At 42.7% G+C, this 16,731-nt stretch overlaps 1 protein-coding gene across 1 annotated transcript in view; it reads right to left on the bottom strand.

The window, feature by feature from the left end:
• Window positions 1-5,832: 5,832 nt before the first annotated feature.
• The window catches only part of LOC115142785 (puratrophin-1-like), a 53,280-nt gene continuing 42,381 nt past the window's right edge, over window positions 5,833-16,731 (bottom strand). Inside the window, exons 20-26 of the mRNA XM_065001632.1 lie at window positions 14,450-14,620; window positions 13,702-13,879; window positions 12,397-12,513; window positions 11,993-12,265; window positions 8,326-8,561; window positions 7,885-7,935; window positions 5,833-7,681 (exon numbers count right to left, since the gene is read on the bottom strand). Coding sequence (XP_064857704.1) covers window positions 7,897-7,935; window positions 8,326-8,561; window positions 11,993-12,265; window positions 12,397-12,513; window positions 13,702-13,879; window positions 14,450-14,620 — 1,014 coding nt within the window. The 3' untranslated portion in view covers window positions 5,833-7,681; window positions 7,885-7,896. The remainder of the gene's footprint in view (window positions 7,682-7,884; window positions 7,936-8,325; window positions 8,562-11,992; window positions 12,266-12,396; window positions 12,514-13,701; window positions 13,880-14,449; window positions 14,621-16,731) is intronic.

The raw sequence follows: 16,731 nt of genomic DNA, 5'->3' as shown, positions 1-16,731 counted from the left end.
GAAAATCACATTGTATGATTTTTAAGTAATTCATTTGCATTTTATTGCATGACATAAGTATTTGATCACCTACCAACCAGTAAGAATTCCGGCTCTCACAGACCTGTTAGTTTTTCTTTAAGAAGGCCTCCTGTTCTCCACTCATTACCTGTATTAACTGCACCTGTTTGAACTCGTTACCTGTATACAAGACACCTGTCCACACACTCAATCAAACAGACTCCAACCTTTCCACAATGGCCAAGACTAGAGAGGGTGTAAGGACATCAGGGATAAAATTGTAGACCTGCACAAGGCTGGGATGGGCTACAGGACAATAGGCAAGCAGCTTGGTGAGAAGGCAACAAGAAGAAGTTCAAGTTGACGGTCAATCACCCTCGGTCTGGGGCTCCATGCAAGATCTCACCCTGTGGGGCATCAATGATCATGTGTGTATGGACAGGCAGGCTGTTTCTCAGGTAGGTTTTAACATGCCGCTTGCAGGAAAAACTGTGCTCACATGACGCAGAGGTTACTGGCAGTGTGACAGATATGCGAAAAAGTTTATAGATGCCCACGAAGGAGTCTTTGGGCTAGGGTCCTTTTTTCAGCATTTCCACCTGATTGACATGCCCAAAGTAAACTTGCTGGACTCAGGCTCAGAAGCCAGAACATGCATATAATTGGTATCATTTGATAGAAAACACTTTGAAGTTTGTAGACATTTTAAAATAATGCATGAGAATATAACACAGTTGATATGGTAGCTGAAAATCCAAATAATTTTTAAATTTTTTAATGGAAAGCTATGGGTCCTATGCAATTCCAGCTCCCAGATTGCAATTCCTATGGCTTCCACTAGATGTCAACAGTCTTTATTCAGGGTTTCAGGCTTATTTATGAGAATTTTGAGTTTTGGTACCAGGAGTCACAGTTGGAAATCAGTCTGTGGGTGCGTGAGGACGAGGACACACACTTGCTAATTTTACTTTTCTATTGAACATACTTCTTTCCGTATGAAATATTATAGTTTGCTTACATTTTAGGGTACCTGAGGGTTAAATAGAAACGTAGTTTGACTTGTTTTATCAAAGTTTAGCGGTAGCTTTTTGGATTCCTTTTTCTGCAGGTTGAAAGTGGATTACTGAAATCGATGGCGCCAACTAAACTGACTTTTTGGGATATAAAGAGCGATTTTATCTAACAAAACGACCATGTATGCTGTAGCTGGGACCCTTTGGATTGCAAAAAGAGTAACATTTTTAAAAGTAAGTGATTTTTTTTAATCGCTACTTGTGATTTTATGAACCCTGTGCTGGTTGAAAAATATGTTGATGTGGGGCGCCGTCCTCAAACAATTGCATGGTATGCTTTTGCTGTAAAGCCTATTGAAAATCGGCCAATGCAGTTAGATTAACAATAATTTAAGCTTTTAACTGATATAAGATACTTGTATGTTCGTAAATGTTTAATATTACGATTATTTATTTGAATTGCGCACCCTCCAATTTCACCAGATGTTTTCAACAGGTGTCCTGCTGACGGGACGCCTAGCCCTAAGAAGTTTTAAGCATGGACAGGAAGTCCAGTGTGCTGCTAACTGTTTCACCCTGTTATGTTTTTCTTTCCAAGAACTTGTTGCACTTCGGTCAGCAGATTGTCCTCTGATTCCATAGTGCTGTGCCATGGGCACAAGGCTTTCTTTTTGAATAAATGTGACAGTGAGACATATATGTATATACTGTACTCTGTATCATCTACTGCATCTTTATGTAATACATGTATCACTAGTCACTTTAAACTATGCCACTTTGTTTACATACCCTACATTACTCATCTCATATGTATATACTGTACTCGATACCATCTACTGCATCTTGTCTATGCCGTTCTGTACCGTCACTCATTCATATATCTTTATGTACATATTCTTTATTCCTTTACACTTGTGTGTATAAGGTAGTCATTTTGGAATTGTTAGGTTAGAGTACTCGTTGGTTATTACTGCGTTGTCGGAACTAGAAGCACAAGCATTTCGCTACACTCGCATTAACATCTGCTAACCATGTGTATGTGACAAATACATTTGATTTAATTTGCTTGGGGTTGAGGGCTGACGTTCCCATGAGAACTGCACCTGCTTCTGCGGAAAAGTGTCTGGTCATTTCATTCACCAGTCGGTCAATGATAGGGAAGAACAAGGAGTGCGTAGATGTGAGAAGGAAATAGCTAGACTAATCAAAGTGATCATATTGTTTGTATGTGGCTGCTTTGAAAGTGAACTGTTCGTGTGTGTCACAACTGTCAATTGTGTGTCACAATTGTTTCACCTGTCCTTGTGCTTGTCTCCACCCCCCTCCAGGTGTCGCCCATCTTCCCCATTATCTCCTGTGCATTTATACCTGTGTTTTATGTTTGTCTGTTGCCAGTTCATCTTGTTTCGTCAAGCCTACCAGCATGTTTTTCATACTCCTGTTTTCTTGAGCCCTGTTTTCTAGTTATCCCAGTTATCATTCTGCCCCCTTACCCTGCCATTCTGAACCTTTTGACACTGCCCTGGATTACTGACCTCTGCCTACCCTGAGCCTGCCTGCCGCTCTGCCCTGGACTACCGTCCTCTGCCTACCCTGAGCCTGCCTGCCGCTCTGCCCTGGACTACCGTCCTCTGCCTACCCTGAGCCTGCCTGCCGCTCTGCCCTGGACTACCGTCCTCTGCCTACCCTGAGCCTGCCTGCCGCTCTGCCCTGGACTACCGTCCTCTGCCTACCCTGAGCCTGCCTGCCGCTCTGCCCTGGACTACCGTCCTCTGCCTACCCTGAGCCTGCCTGCCGCTCTGCCCTGGACTACCGTCCTCTGCCTACCCTGAGCCTGCCTGCCGCTCTGCCCTCTGCCCTGGAGCCTGCCTGCCCCTCTGCCCTGGACTACCGTCCTCTGCCTACCCTGAGCCTGCCTGCCGCTCTGCCCTGGACAACCGTCCTCTGCCTACCCTGAGCCTGCCTGCCGCTCTGCCCTGGACTACCGTCCTCTGCCTACCCTGAGCCTGCCTGCCGCTCTGCCCTGGACTACCGTCCTCTGCCTACCCTTGACCTGTCGTTGGTCTGCCCCGTAAAATACACGTCTGTTATTCGAACGGTCTACATCTGGGTCTTATCCTGAGTTGGGATAGTGTTGTCAGTGGTGTATTCATTCCACCGATTCTATTGAAATATATTAAACGGAGGCAAATTGAAAGAAACTGAGATAAACATACTTGAATTTGTTTGCAACTGTTGGACTAATGATTACAACATAGATCAGCTAGATGCAGGCATGTGTTACTTTCTTTCACCTTGATTACTTACATTTCTCTCAACCTGTGCACCTACAATGTAAACTTTCATTCATATAGGCCAGGTTGTAGCAACCTCATGAAATGGGTAAAAGGAAATTGTTTGTATCATGTAGACGCCTACACCTATCAATGGTACATGGAAAATGATTGACAGTCATCCAATATGCTGTAATAGAAATAAGGCCATGCTCATTAAAAAAAAAATGTGCGTCCTCCCTAATCTTAAACAGCACCAACCGCCACTGTTAAAAATACTATATACATTTTACAGACACAGTATATTTTACATTAGTTATTTTTTATTTGTTTTTATTCCCAACATTCAGCTACCCTAAACCCCTCCCTAAACCCCTCCCATCTATCTCTGAAAACCATCCAGTTTTGAATTCGAATTGCCATATATTGTTTTCTACTGTGCTGCAATGTTTTACAAAAGTTCTGAACCTTTATATTCTCATAGTTCTACAGATTGTAAATTAAAGATTAATTTTTTTACTGAGTATTAGTATATTATTGATCGATTGACTATGGGTTTTCAAGTCACCCAGCAGTGCCATTTGCAGAGTCAGTTCCAGGTAAATGTTGCAATTCTTCAGCCATTCCTGAATGGCGACCAAAACAAATGATCTATCGATTCTGTCTCTTCGTAGTAAAGTCTGCAAAGCTGGGATGGTTGTATCCCCCATATACAGTGCATTTGGAAAGTATTCAGACCCCTTGACATTGTTACGTTATAGCTTTATTCTAAAAATGTATTATTGTTTTTTTCCCCTCATCAATCTACACACAATACACCATAATGCCTGTATTTGGGGAGTTTCTGCAGATCCTCTCAAGAGCTGTCAGGTTGGACGGGGGAGCATCGCTGCACAGCTATTTTCAGGTTGATGAACTGATATACAAATCAACACCAGATTCAAAACTCAGTTTTTCAGTTTAAATGATTGTACAAAGTTATTGCAACCAATAGAATGTTATGTACAGTGCATTCGGAAAGTATTCAGACCCCTTGACTTTTTCCACATTTTGTTATGTTACAGCCTTATTCTAGAACGGATTCAGTAAACAAATGTCCTCATCAATCTATACACAATACCCCGTAACAACAAAGCAAAAAAAGGTTTTTAGAAATGTTTGCAAATTTATTACAGATAAAATCAGAAATACCTTATTTACATAAGTATTCAGACCCTTTGCTTTGAGCTCAGGTACATCCTGTTTCCATTGATCATCCTTGAGATGTTTCTACAACTTGATTGGTGTCAACCTGTGGTAAATTCAATTGATTGGACATGATTTGGAAAGGCACACACCTGTCTATATAAGGTCCCACAGTTGACAGTGCATGTCAGAGCAAAAACCAAACCATGAGGTTGAAGGAATTCTACGTAGAGCTCCCGAGACAGGATTGTGTCAAGGCACAGATCTGGGCAAGGGTACCAAAACATGTCTGCAGCATTAAAGGTCCCCAAAAACACAGTGGCCTCCATGATTCTTAAATGGAAGTAGTTTGGAACCAACAGGTTTGGAACCTTCCTAGACCTGGCCACCTGGCCAAATGGCGCAATCAGGGAAGAAGGGCCTTGGTCAGGGAGGTGACCAAGAACTCGATGGTCACTATGACAGAGTTCCAGAGTTCCTCTGTGGAGATGGGAGAACCTTCCATGAGGACAACCATCTCTGCAGCACTCCACCAATCAGGACTTTATTGTAGTGGTCAGACAGAAGTCACTCCTCAGTAAAAGGCACATGACAGCCCACTTGAACTTTGCCAAAAGGCCCCAAAAGACTCTCAGACCATGAGAAACCAGATTCTCTGGTCTGTTGAAACCAAGATTGAACTCTTTGTCCTGAAAGCCAAGAGTCACATCTGAACAAAACCTGGCACCATTCCTACGGTGAAGCATGGTGGTGGCAGTATCATGCTGTGGGGATGTTTTTCAGCAGTATGGACTGGGAGACTAGTCAGGATCGAGGGAAAGATGAACTGAGCAAAGTCCAGAGAGATCCTTGATGAAAACCTTCTCCAGAGCACTCAGGACCTCAGACTGGGGTGAAGGTTCATCTTCCAACAGGACAACGACCCTAAGCACACAACCAAGACAACGCAAGAGTGGCAAAGATGCTTCAACAAAGTACTGGATAAAGGGTCTGAGTACTTATGTAAATTAAATATTTCAGTTTATATTTATTTATACATTTGCAAAAAATGCTAAAAACGTATTTTTGCTTTGTCATTATGGGGTATTGTGTGTTGATTGACGAGGGGAAAATAACAATTGAATCAATTTTAGAATAAGGCTGTAACGTAACAAAATGTGGAAAAAGTCAAGGGGTATGAATACTTTCCAAAGGCACTGTAATTTGTATGACATCACATTTTTCTTCATAAACTACCTATTTGATGGATAATTCCTTTAAAATGTTGGGCATCATATCACAAATCAATTTCCGTTTGGAATTAAATAAAATATTTTTTATTTTATCAAGGTAAAGAAAAATACAAACGCACAAAGGCTAAATATTTTGACCAGTTTCATAATTTAATACATAAAAATTGAGCTAACAAGATGGAAATAAGAGTAAAAAGATGTTAATGTTGAGGAATCAAAGTGAGAAATGTTCATTAGTCTCGGACACCGTTATGAACTTGTTACGAGACTAGCCATATTGTCATAACAGTCCAATACTGTGCTTATACCTGTACTAATAAAATCCAATAAAACACATTACAAGCAAGCACCAGTTAACGTTCATTTAATTGAGCTGAGAAGCCCTATTCAACATGAGATTTAAAAATCATGGACAGATCTTGTCATGGCTCTCCTACTGAATGGAAGGCATGGAACCAATTTATGGTTCTGCTGTTAAAAGATGTTTGGTCTTGCACATTTGATACAACAATGTTTGTCGATCAAATAGCTTAAACTAGTTTGCAAGTTTGGGCTATTGTAATATTGTTATTGCACGTGACGCACCATACCTAGGGTGGTCTGGTCTAAAGCATGGCAGGTGTAAATGTAATGTCATGCCAGAACTGCATATTTCATGCAAAAGTAAAACAATAAAATAAAGATATCTATACTGAACAAAAATATAAACGCAACATGCAACATTTTCAACGAGTTACAGTTCATATAAAGAAATCAGTCAATTAAAATAAATTGATTCGGCCCTAATCTATGGATTTCACCTGACTGAGCAAGGGCCTAGCCTTGGGTGTGCCTGGGAGGGCATAAGCCCATCCACATGGGAGCCAGGCCCAATCCACTGGGGAGCTGGCCCAGCCAATCAGAATGGGTTTTTCCCCACAAAAGGGCTTTATTACACACAGAAATACTCCTCAGCTGTCCGGGTGACTGGTCTCAGACGATACCGCAGGTGAAGAAGCCGGATGTGGAGGTCCTGGGCTGTAAGTGGTTACACGTGGTCTGCGGTTGTGATGCCAGTTGGACCTCCTGCCAAATACTCTAAAACGATTTTGGAGGCGGCTTATGGTAGGGAAATTCTCTGGCATCAGCTCTGGTGGACTTTCCTGCAGTCAGCATGCCAATTGGACGCTCCCTCAAAACTTGAGACATCGGTGGCATTGTGGTGTGTGACAAAACAGCACATTTTAGAGTGGCATTTTATTGTCCCCAGCACAAGGTGCACCTGTGTAATGATACTTCTGTTTAATCAGCTTCAGGATATCACACACACCTGTCAGGTGGATGGATTATCTTGGAAAATGATAAATGCTCACTAACAGGGATGTAAACACATTTGTGCACAAAATATGAGAGAAATAAACTTTTTGTGTGTATGGAAATCTCTGTGATCTTTTTACTTCAGCTGACGAAACATGGGACCAACACTTCACATATTGCGTTCATATTTTTTTTTCAGTATTCATAAAAAGACAGTTGAAGTTGATTTATTGATTGATTCACCACTGTATTTATGAAAATGTTACCTGCACAGTTTACTGAGATCATGTGTTATTGGTTTAGCTTGGCAGAAAACATGCTCTAGCCTGGCGTGACATTCACACCTGCCGCTCCAGATCAGAGCACCGCTCAAGGACAGGTATGATGTTTGCATCACGTGCAACAATTTCTTTGACATTTTGCAATTCACTATAACCTGTTGAATCTGAGATAACACTAAGGTTAATTACATGTTGAATGTACTTGTCTTACACAACACAAACACAATTCAGACGCAGATGTTTACATTGCAAAACAATATAAGAACATATGTGAAATACAGTACATTTTAGTGGTCAGATAAAAAAATAATAGAAAAAGTAGAGTACAGTAACTGTGATATAATAGTCCCCTTTATACAGTGACAGTTCATGGTGTCCTTCTGTTGTCGATAGGTCCAATTCTGTGAGGAGAGACAATATAGGATTGTATTTGAGGGAAAATGACTGAAAACTTGAAACATCCATGTGTAAAATACATTACATACAGTAAATACAGTTACATACAAAACAAACATGTGGAAATATTTTTTTTAAACTCCCCAGACATAAATACAGGCAAACTATAGATGGTGAATCGTGACCTCATTATTACAGACAAACTTACCAAACTCAGAGCTCAAACCTCAGTTGACTTTCCAATGGCCACAGTTTGAACCTGTGGTGGAAAAAAAACAAAAAAAACAAACATCACTTCCTGTTGTATAGCTTACCAGATCACAAAGAGGTGTATTTTCACTTAGGCTCCCATTGACATCAGTGTATGACTTTTTTTTTTTTTACTATTGATATTTTTTGTAATTTTTATGCTTTATTCAAACAGTGCAGAAGTAGATGGTGATGCAGGAGGTTAAGAAGGGAGACGCAGGCGGTAAGGCTGGGCCTGGTCTTCGGTGGGCAGGCATACCTGCGATAGCGCCAGCCGTGTTTCCACTATACCACGGGCTCTACACCACCCCAATGCATGACTAGGTTGATTTAGAATTCACCCTAATAGTATTATAATCCTTGCGAAGTTATACAACTCATGGTTAGGCTCAACCCACACCTTAGGTGGATCCTTAGTCATGGCTGGTGGTCTGTGTGGGAGCAAGGGCGTGGTGGTTCTCTCTGTGGACCGGGTGGGACTCTTGGCCTTGTGGAGGTTGGCTTCGGGTCTGCGGGTTAGCACCTCCTTCAGGCCGACGACGGAGTCCTCCGCCTCTCTACCAATTGCGGAGTGACAGCTGTGGCTGGAGCTGCTGAAGCCGCTCACGCTCTCTCCTGAAGACTCGGAGCTGTTCACTGGAATAGGAAGGGGAACCCGTAAGACTTGTCCACATTCTAAGGAGTGCTCAGAGAACGGAGTGCTCAGAGAAAGGAGTGCTCAGAGAAAGGAGTGCTCAGAGAAAGGAGTGCTCAGAGGACTGTTGATTTAGGATCAGGTCCAACCTCTTATTCATTGTGACTCAAAAGGTCCAAACTAATCCAAGATCAGCACTCCTACATTACTAGACGCTTAGTAAATATGGGCTCAGGGCTTTTAAATGACTGATCCTTTATACATTGTCTTTAGTTCAATCATAAATGAGATGAAATAGATCCTCTGTCATATTATTAAAGCATTCCCAAATGTAATTAGTTATCTGCCTGGCAGTGAGACTCAAGTTTGGGAAAGCACCATAAAAATTCCCCTTTATAATAAAGCATTCCATTCATCGTTGCGTTTGCAGACTTATGTAAGATAGGCTACTATTGCTAATGTGATGAGTAAATTGGAAGGTCATAATTTAAGATAACAACATAACTCAATCCCTATTTGCAGAAAAGACCGCAGCGAGTAGTGGAGTGGGCCTAGGCTAGGCTATAACAGATACTGTACGCTTCTTTCCTTTCTTTGCATGAAAAAAAAGTGTCCTTTTATAAACACATTTCATACTATTTACATGACTGGAGACAGTAGATTGTTCTTCTGCCTTTATAGCTACCATTTGGAAGGGTGCAAAATAGCCTGGCTCATTTTCTTTTGTGGATTGAATTCAACATGAAATCAACAAATAAACAGGTCACCATGTTATTGGATTTACAGGGCCAGATTAATGCATTGGCTTACCCCGGCTGAGGAACCTGGTCCCAGGCCCGTTGGGGGGGGGGGGGGGCTCTCACTCTCACCTACTGTCTCGACCTCTGAATGCTCAGCTATGAGAAGCCAACAGACATTTACTCCTGAGGTGGTGACCTGTTGCACTATTATTTGACCCAAGTCTGTTAAGAACAAATTCTTATTTTCAATGACGGCCTAGGAACAGTGGGTTAACTGCCTGTTCAGGGGCAGAACGACATATTTGTACCTTGTCAGCTCGGGGATTTGAACTTGCAACCTTTCAGTTACTAGTCCAACGCTCTAACCACTAGGTTACCCTGCCGCCCCGGCTTGAACATCTTGAAGAATGATCTCGTCATGTGCTCTTATAATCTCCACCGGCACAGCCAGAAGAGGACTGGCCACCTAGGTTCCTGCCTTTCTAGGGAGTTGTCTAGCCACTATTCATCGCTTGCTCTTTGGGTTTTAGGCTGGGTTTCTGTATAGGCACTTCATGGCATCTGCTGATTGGAATTGTATTTATTTGTTTACAGAGAATTATGGTGTGACAGGAGATTGGGGATCTGTGATTTCTTAATCTGGTCCTGTGGATTTAAGTAAAATACTACATTTATTTATGTTGAGTTTCAGCAAATCCTATCAGTTTTTCACATTGATTCAATGTCATCAGCTATGAATCAATGATATTGAATCAGATATTGAATCACCAGATATTACTTTGCCCAGTGGGTTGTGTGCATGATTTATTCTATGAAGTAAATGATCCCATGTCAGTTTTTGATTCCCAAATGGTGGGTTGGGTTTGGGACCAAGTGGTGGGCCATCATGACTGCGTGACCATGCACGCCTCCAACTCAATCATCAAGTTTGCAGACGATACAACAGTAGAAGGCTTGATTACCAACAATGACGAGACAGCCTACAGGGAGGTGGTGAGGGCTCTGGAAGTGTGGTGCCAGGATAATATCCTCTCACTCAACATCAACAAAACATAGGAGCTGATCGTGGACTTCAGGAAACAGCAGAGGGAGCAGCCCCCTATCCACATCGACAGAACAGCAGTGGAGAAGGTGAAAGGTGAACAGCAGAGGGAGCAGCCCCCTATCCACATCGATAGAACAGCAGTGGAGAAGGTGAAAGGTGAACAGCAGAGGGAGCAGCCCCCTATCCACATCGATAGAACAGCAGTGGAGAAGGTGAAAGGTGAACAGCAGAGGGAGCAGCCCCCTATCCACATCGATAGAACAGCAGTGGAGAAGGTGAAAGGTGAACAGCAGAGGGAGCAGCCCCCTATCCACATCGATAGAACAGCAGTGGAGAAGGTGAAAGGTGAACAGCTGAGGGAGCAGCCCCCTATCCACATCGATAGAACAGCAGTGGAGAAGGTGAAAGGTGAACAGCAGAGGGAGCAGCCCCCTATCCACATCGATAGAACAGCAGTGGAGTAGGTGAAAAGCTTCAAGTTCCACGGTGTACACATCACTGACCATCTGAAATGGTTCACCCACACAGACAGGGGAGGTGAAGAAGGCACAACAGCACCTCTTGAACCTTAGGATGTTGCAGAAATTTGACTTGGCACCAAAAACCCTCAAACTTTTATAGATGCACAATTGAGAGCACCCTGTCTGGCTGTATCACCGCCTGGTACGGCAACTGCACCTCCCATAACCGCAGGGCTCTCCAGAGGGTGGTGCAGGCTGCCCAACGCATCAAAGGGGGCAAACTACCTGCCCTTCAGGACACCTACATCACCTGATATCACAGGAAGGCCAAAAAGATCATCAAGGACATCAACCATACGAGCCACTGCCTGTACACCCCGCTATCATCCAGAAGGCGAGGTCAGTGCAGGTGCATCAAAGCTTGGACCGAGAGACTGAAAAATTGCTTCTATCTCAAGGCAATCAGACTGTTAAATAGCCATCACTAACACATTAGAGGCTGCTGCCTATATACATAGACTTGAAATAACTGGCCACTTTAACAATGGAACACTAGTCACTTTAATAATGTTTACATATTTTGCATTATCCATCTCATACAGTATGTATATACTGTATCTTTGTCCATGCAGAACATTGCTCGTCCATATATTTATATATTCTTGATTCCATTCCTTTACTTAGATTTGTGTGTATTGTTGTGAAATTGTTAGATATTACCTGTTAGATATTACTGTACTGTTGGAGCTAGAAACACAAGCATTTCGCTACACCCGCAATAACATCTGCTAAACACTTGTATGTGACCAGTAAAATTTGATTTGATCATGGCTGCATAATTTTGGTCTGTGGTATGAGATTAGGTCCTCTCTAGAAATAGATCACTCTCTCTTCATTTTTGGGGTCACAGAAAAATCCCCACCATTTTTGGTAGCTGGGTCACTCATAGCACAAACATTTCTGAGAACCACCTAGCCTCTCTCAACAGTAGCTGTGTCTTACAACAAATAGGAATCATAGGAAGATAGTCGGACCCTGTAAACAGTATTTGGACAAGGAGACAGCAATTCATGCTTTAGATTTGTTTAACTGGCTACTGTCAAAACCAAATGCAAACTTCTCCCCAAATTAGCATGTTTTAATGTATATTCCCCAAATGAGCTACCCTTCTCATTATATCCACTCACTCAGTAGATTCTGACTTCCGCTCTCCTGGTCCATGTCATCCTCCTCCTGGACCCCAGGGGGTGGGGAGTACCCCCCGTGACCCCCTGCCCCCCTCCGCTTCGGGCCACACAGGTACCCCTCCACGGCGGACGACAGGGACCCTCTCCCAGAGGACGAAGAGGAGTGGCTGCCGGAAGACGACGAACAGCTCCCCGAGCCAATGGAGTTAGGCCGCAGCACAGGACAACCGCCCTGCGAGCTAGACGTCCCCGAGGAGGCCAACACCTTGGATTCTGGGAGGGCCAGATGAAATCAAATTGTATAAGACGGGACATGAATGAGACAAAAATAGAAATTCCGAAGGAGGATCAACCAGGACCTCGGAATTATAGTCTAATTGAAATATTCTATTACGGGTGTGTACCTCTTCCCATCAGAGCACAGTTGACTGCCCTGTCGTTGATGGCCGCATCGCTAGGCTGGATGTCCATGAAGGGCCTGTTCCCGATACCCATGAACACCCTCTCCTGCATACGAATCTCTAGAATATAGCAAACAAAATACCGTTTAAACATTGACCTATTTTGAGAAATGAGCTGGCAGAGATACATTTCTATTGGAGCAAGGCACAACATGTTACCATGGACAGAGGGAAGTGGAAGGATCTAATTTTGGCCTTACATATGGTGACAAGGGAATGAAAAGGATTTAATTGACATCTAAGGGTAGGGACACAACAACAAAACTCAAACATTGACCCATGAAATACTATGGCTGTGCACTAGTCTCATTCCAAGATGTGTAGAGCTTCCCGTCATGACCCTCACTGCTTCTACTTCAAATCCAGGTTAATAGTACTGGCAAGGCGAACTGCATGCCAGAAGCCTGACATTTTTATTGCCTCTAATTCCTTCATGACCACCTGACCAAATGATCACAGTTGAAAGTGTTGGATTGGTGTACATCATATTGCACTCACCCATCAATTCCATTCACATCAGTGGGAATGCGGGAATGACTGCGAGAAACCAATAAAACCTACAGGTGTTGGATCTTAATTTGATCACTCTATTGTTGGTTAAAATGTTCCTGCACCACATGATTGAGCTTCAAGATGTACATATATTCACTGAAAACATGCATTAACACACGGTTATATTAACCCCATTGGACTTTTCATGTAAACTAATTTTGACCAGTTAATAGTCTAACCAACAATCAAGCAACATTATGGACTAAATGTTAAAATCATGTTGCTGCAGGATCATTTTGCAGTGACAAAACAGGTCAAATTAAGATCCAACATCTTTACTACTACTACATACTTCACTTCTGGCACATAAATGTATGACAGTTCTGAAAATGTCACTACAGGTGTAGGATCTTATTGTGACCAGTATTGTAGCAGCAAACAGGATTTTATCATTTAGTCCATAATGTTGCTTGATCAGTGGTAAGGCTATTAGCTGGCCAAAATTAGGCTACATGAAAAGGGGAATACTGTTCATATAACCGTGTGTTCTATTTATTTCAGTGCATTTATATGAATCTACATTTCTTCGGTACAGGAAAATTCTCTGATCCAATTAAGATCCTACATATGTAGCTTTCAAATCCTTGCTCCTCAATTCCCAATTGACGTTTAGTAATGTTTTCCGTCACAGACCAGATCACCTGAGGACTCTTTCTGGTAATTCTGAGAGACCTGATTGGCTGGGTGACCTCTGACCTCTATTGTGTACAGCCTGCTCCCAGAGGATGCGCTCAAGGTCTTTGGTCCAGGCATCCTTCACCTCACTGTTCCCGGCCTGCAGCGTGTACGTGTCCTGGGACTTCCTCCTTCGGAACCAGATCTCAAAGCACAGCCCGCTGTCCCCAGAGTTATGGGTCATCCCAATATCAGAGGTCTGTCAAAATAGACATGGCTTTTACTTAAATACAACGTTATGAAGACTATAAGGCCTACACTTTACGGATATTACTGTGTACAACTTTGTCTTAATTTCTGTTTAGAAATTAATCACCCTAGACCACGTGTCAAACTCATTCCACGGAGGGCGAATGTCTGTACTTGATTGATGAATTAAGGTCACTAATTAGTAAAGAACTCCCCTCACCTGGTTGTCTAGGTCTTAATTGAAAGGAAAAACCCAAAACTCGCGGACACTAGGCCCTCCATGGAATGAGTATGAAACCCCTGCCCTAGACAGACGAGGTCATCTGCAGTGCACGGTTCCCTTCTCCATTTTAAAGTAGGGGTATGTGTTAATGTATCATATACAGTTCTGCTAAGCAATAGAGGAAGTTAAATGTTAGGAGTGTAGATAATGGGACATTCCATATAATGCTCTTTCGTGTCACACAAGGCCTTTTTATAACTTTAACATGTGTTTCAATGAAAGCCAAGGGAAGTGGCTTTAGCAAAAGATTCATATTGGGGTATATTGTGCTGTGTTGTATATGGACTGTCTGCACACCTTAAATGACTGTTTGTAGACATAAGTGTCATTGCCCACATCAGTCCACTTGGTCTTGCTGAAGAGGACGAGGTCCTGGAAGAGGAAGATGTGGCGGAAACATTTCTTCTTCCTGAAGGACACCAGGAACTCGTCCTGACGAATCAGCTGCCCCTGCTCCTTCAGGTTGACCTAGAGGCAAAGAAAGATGACATTGAGGGCAGGATGCATTCTGCCAGGATATTTCTAAGGTAAGATAAACCATTTTTAGTACCTTGACATTTGACATTATACTGTATTCACCCCCCTGATAGGAACAAACTAGCATGTTTTTTAGGTTCCCGAACAACCTCACAAATAGATGGTAGATGGTTATCTGGGTTGGGTGGGTAAATCATTATGCCAAAGTGAGTTTCACCTGAAAAAAAGGTTGATGATCCCTGCACTATACTGTATGACCGCAAGGTCAGTTGCCAATGCACAGTAGACCAGAGCCAAGTGGTGCGTTGAAGTTCAGAGATAACAGGTGCGGTCAACTGCATGGGCAGTATACAGGTCTAAAAGGAGTGATTTAAACAAGCTTGTTATCTTACAAACTCGTTATCTCTCTCAGAACGATCTTCTTGGCCCTAACCAGTCAGGCTTCAAGGCAGGTCACTCAACTGAGACTGCTCTTCTCTGTGTCAGAGAGGCTCTCCGCACTGCCAAAGCTGACTGTCTCTCTCCTCTGTTCTCATCCGCCAAGCTCAATTCACCGCGAACCATCAGATCCTCCTCTCCACCCTCTCAGGGCTGGGCATCTCAGGCTCTGCACACTCTCTCATATCATCTGTCATGACTCTCCTGGCTGAGGATACAAGGCCCTAGATCAGATTAGCAAATGGCTGACGATGACCAGGGTTTCAAGCGCTTTCGGAGAGCCTCTGACACAGAGAAGAGCAGTCTCAGTTGAGATATTGAGATGAGATATTGGATACAAATGTTGCTTTTGTATGTCTTGTCACAATAAAACCAGGATAGGTGCTAGAACATTGGTCGTGGATGAAGTGAGTTCCCGGGGCCACAATGAAAACAACTTTGAGCACTTCGGTTTTTTAAACTCTTCGGTTTTTTAAACCTATTACTCCTGTCCACTCCCCCGTACCCCAATCCATCGTAATTTCCTATTCTTCCCTATCTATTCTACAGTTTATGTTCTTACATACTGGAACTGATATGAGACAGACAACTAGCATCCCACACAGTTGTTCCAAGGATAAAGTTGCCTCGGAAGTAGTATGTCCTATGCAACACTACAACAGTGAAAAACCAACAATCCAGTCTAGTCCTGTCCTGTCTTGCCCAGTCCTCTCCTCTACTCTCAGATGACCTCATCCCCCACCCAACCCCACATGTCTACTACGGTACACCCAGAAATAAGAGGATGTGTAAGAACGTAATGTTTAGATAGGGACATATACTACCGGTCAAAAGTTTTAGAACACCGACTCATTCAAGGGGTTTTCTTTATATTTACTATTTTCTACAGTGTAGAATAATAGTGAAGACATCAAAACTATGAAATAACACATATGGAATCATGTAGTAACCAAAAAAACTTAAACAAATCCAAATATATTTTTCTTCAAAGTAGCCACCCTTTGCCTTGATGACAGCTTTGCACACTCTTGGCATTCTCTCAACCAGCTTCATGAGGTAGTCACCTGGAATGAATTTCAATTAACAGATGTGCCTTGTTAAAAGTTAGTTTGTGGAATTTCTTTCCTTCTTAATGCATTTGAGCCAATCAGTTGGTTGTGTTGTGACAAGATTGGAGGGGGGTGGGTGGGGTATACAGAATATAGGCGTATTTGGTAAAAGACCAAGTCCATATTATTGCAAGAACAGCTCAAATAAGAAACGACAGCCCATCATTACTTTAAGACATGAAGGTCAGTCAATATGGAATATTTCAAGAAGTATAAAAGTTTCTTCAAGAGCAGTCCCAAAAACCATCGAGCGCTATGATGAAACTGGCTCTCATGAGGACTGCCACAGGAAAGAAAGACCCAGAGTTACCTCTGCTGAGGATAAGTTCATTAGAGTTACCACTCTCAGAAATTGCAGCCAAAATAAATGCTTCAGAGTTCAAGTAACAGACACATCTTAACATCAACTGTTCAACTGTGAATCAGGCCTTCATGGTCAAATTTCTGCAAAGAAACCAGTACTAAAGGACACCAATAATAAGAAGAGACTTGCTTGGGCCAAGAAACATGAGCAACAGACATCAGACCGGTGGAAATTTGTTCTTTGGTCTGGTG

This window comes from Oncorhynchus nerka, linkage group LG15, assembly GCF_034236695.1.
Source record: "Oncorhynchus nerka isolate Pitt River linkage group LG15, Oner_Uvic_2.0, whole genome shotgun sequence".
Classification (NCBI taxonomy): Eukaryota; Metazoa; Chordata; class Actinopteri; order Salmoniformes; family Salmonidae; genus Oncorhynchus; species Oncorhynchus nerka.
Note: the sequence above shows the minus strand (reverse complement) of the source record. Positions and strands in the feature narration are given on the sequence as shown.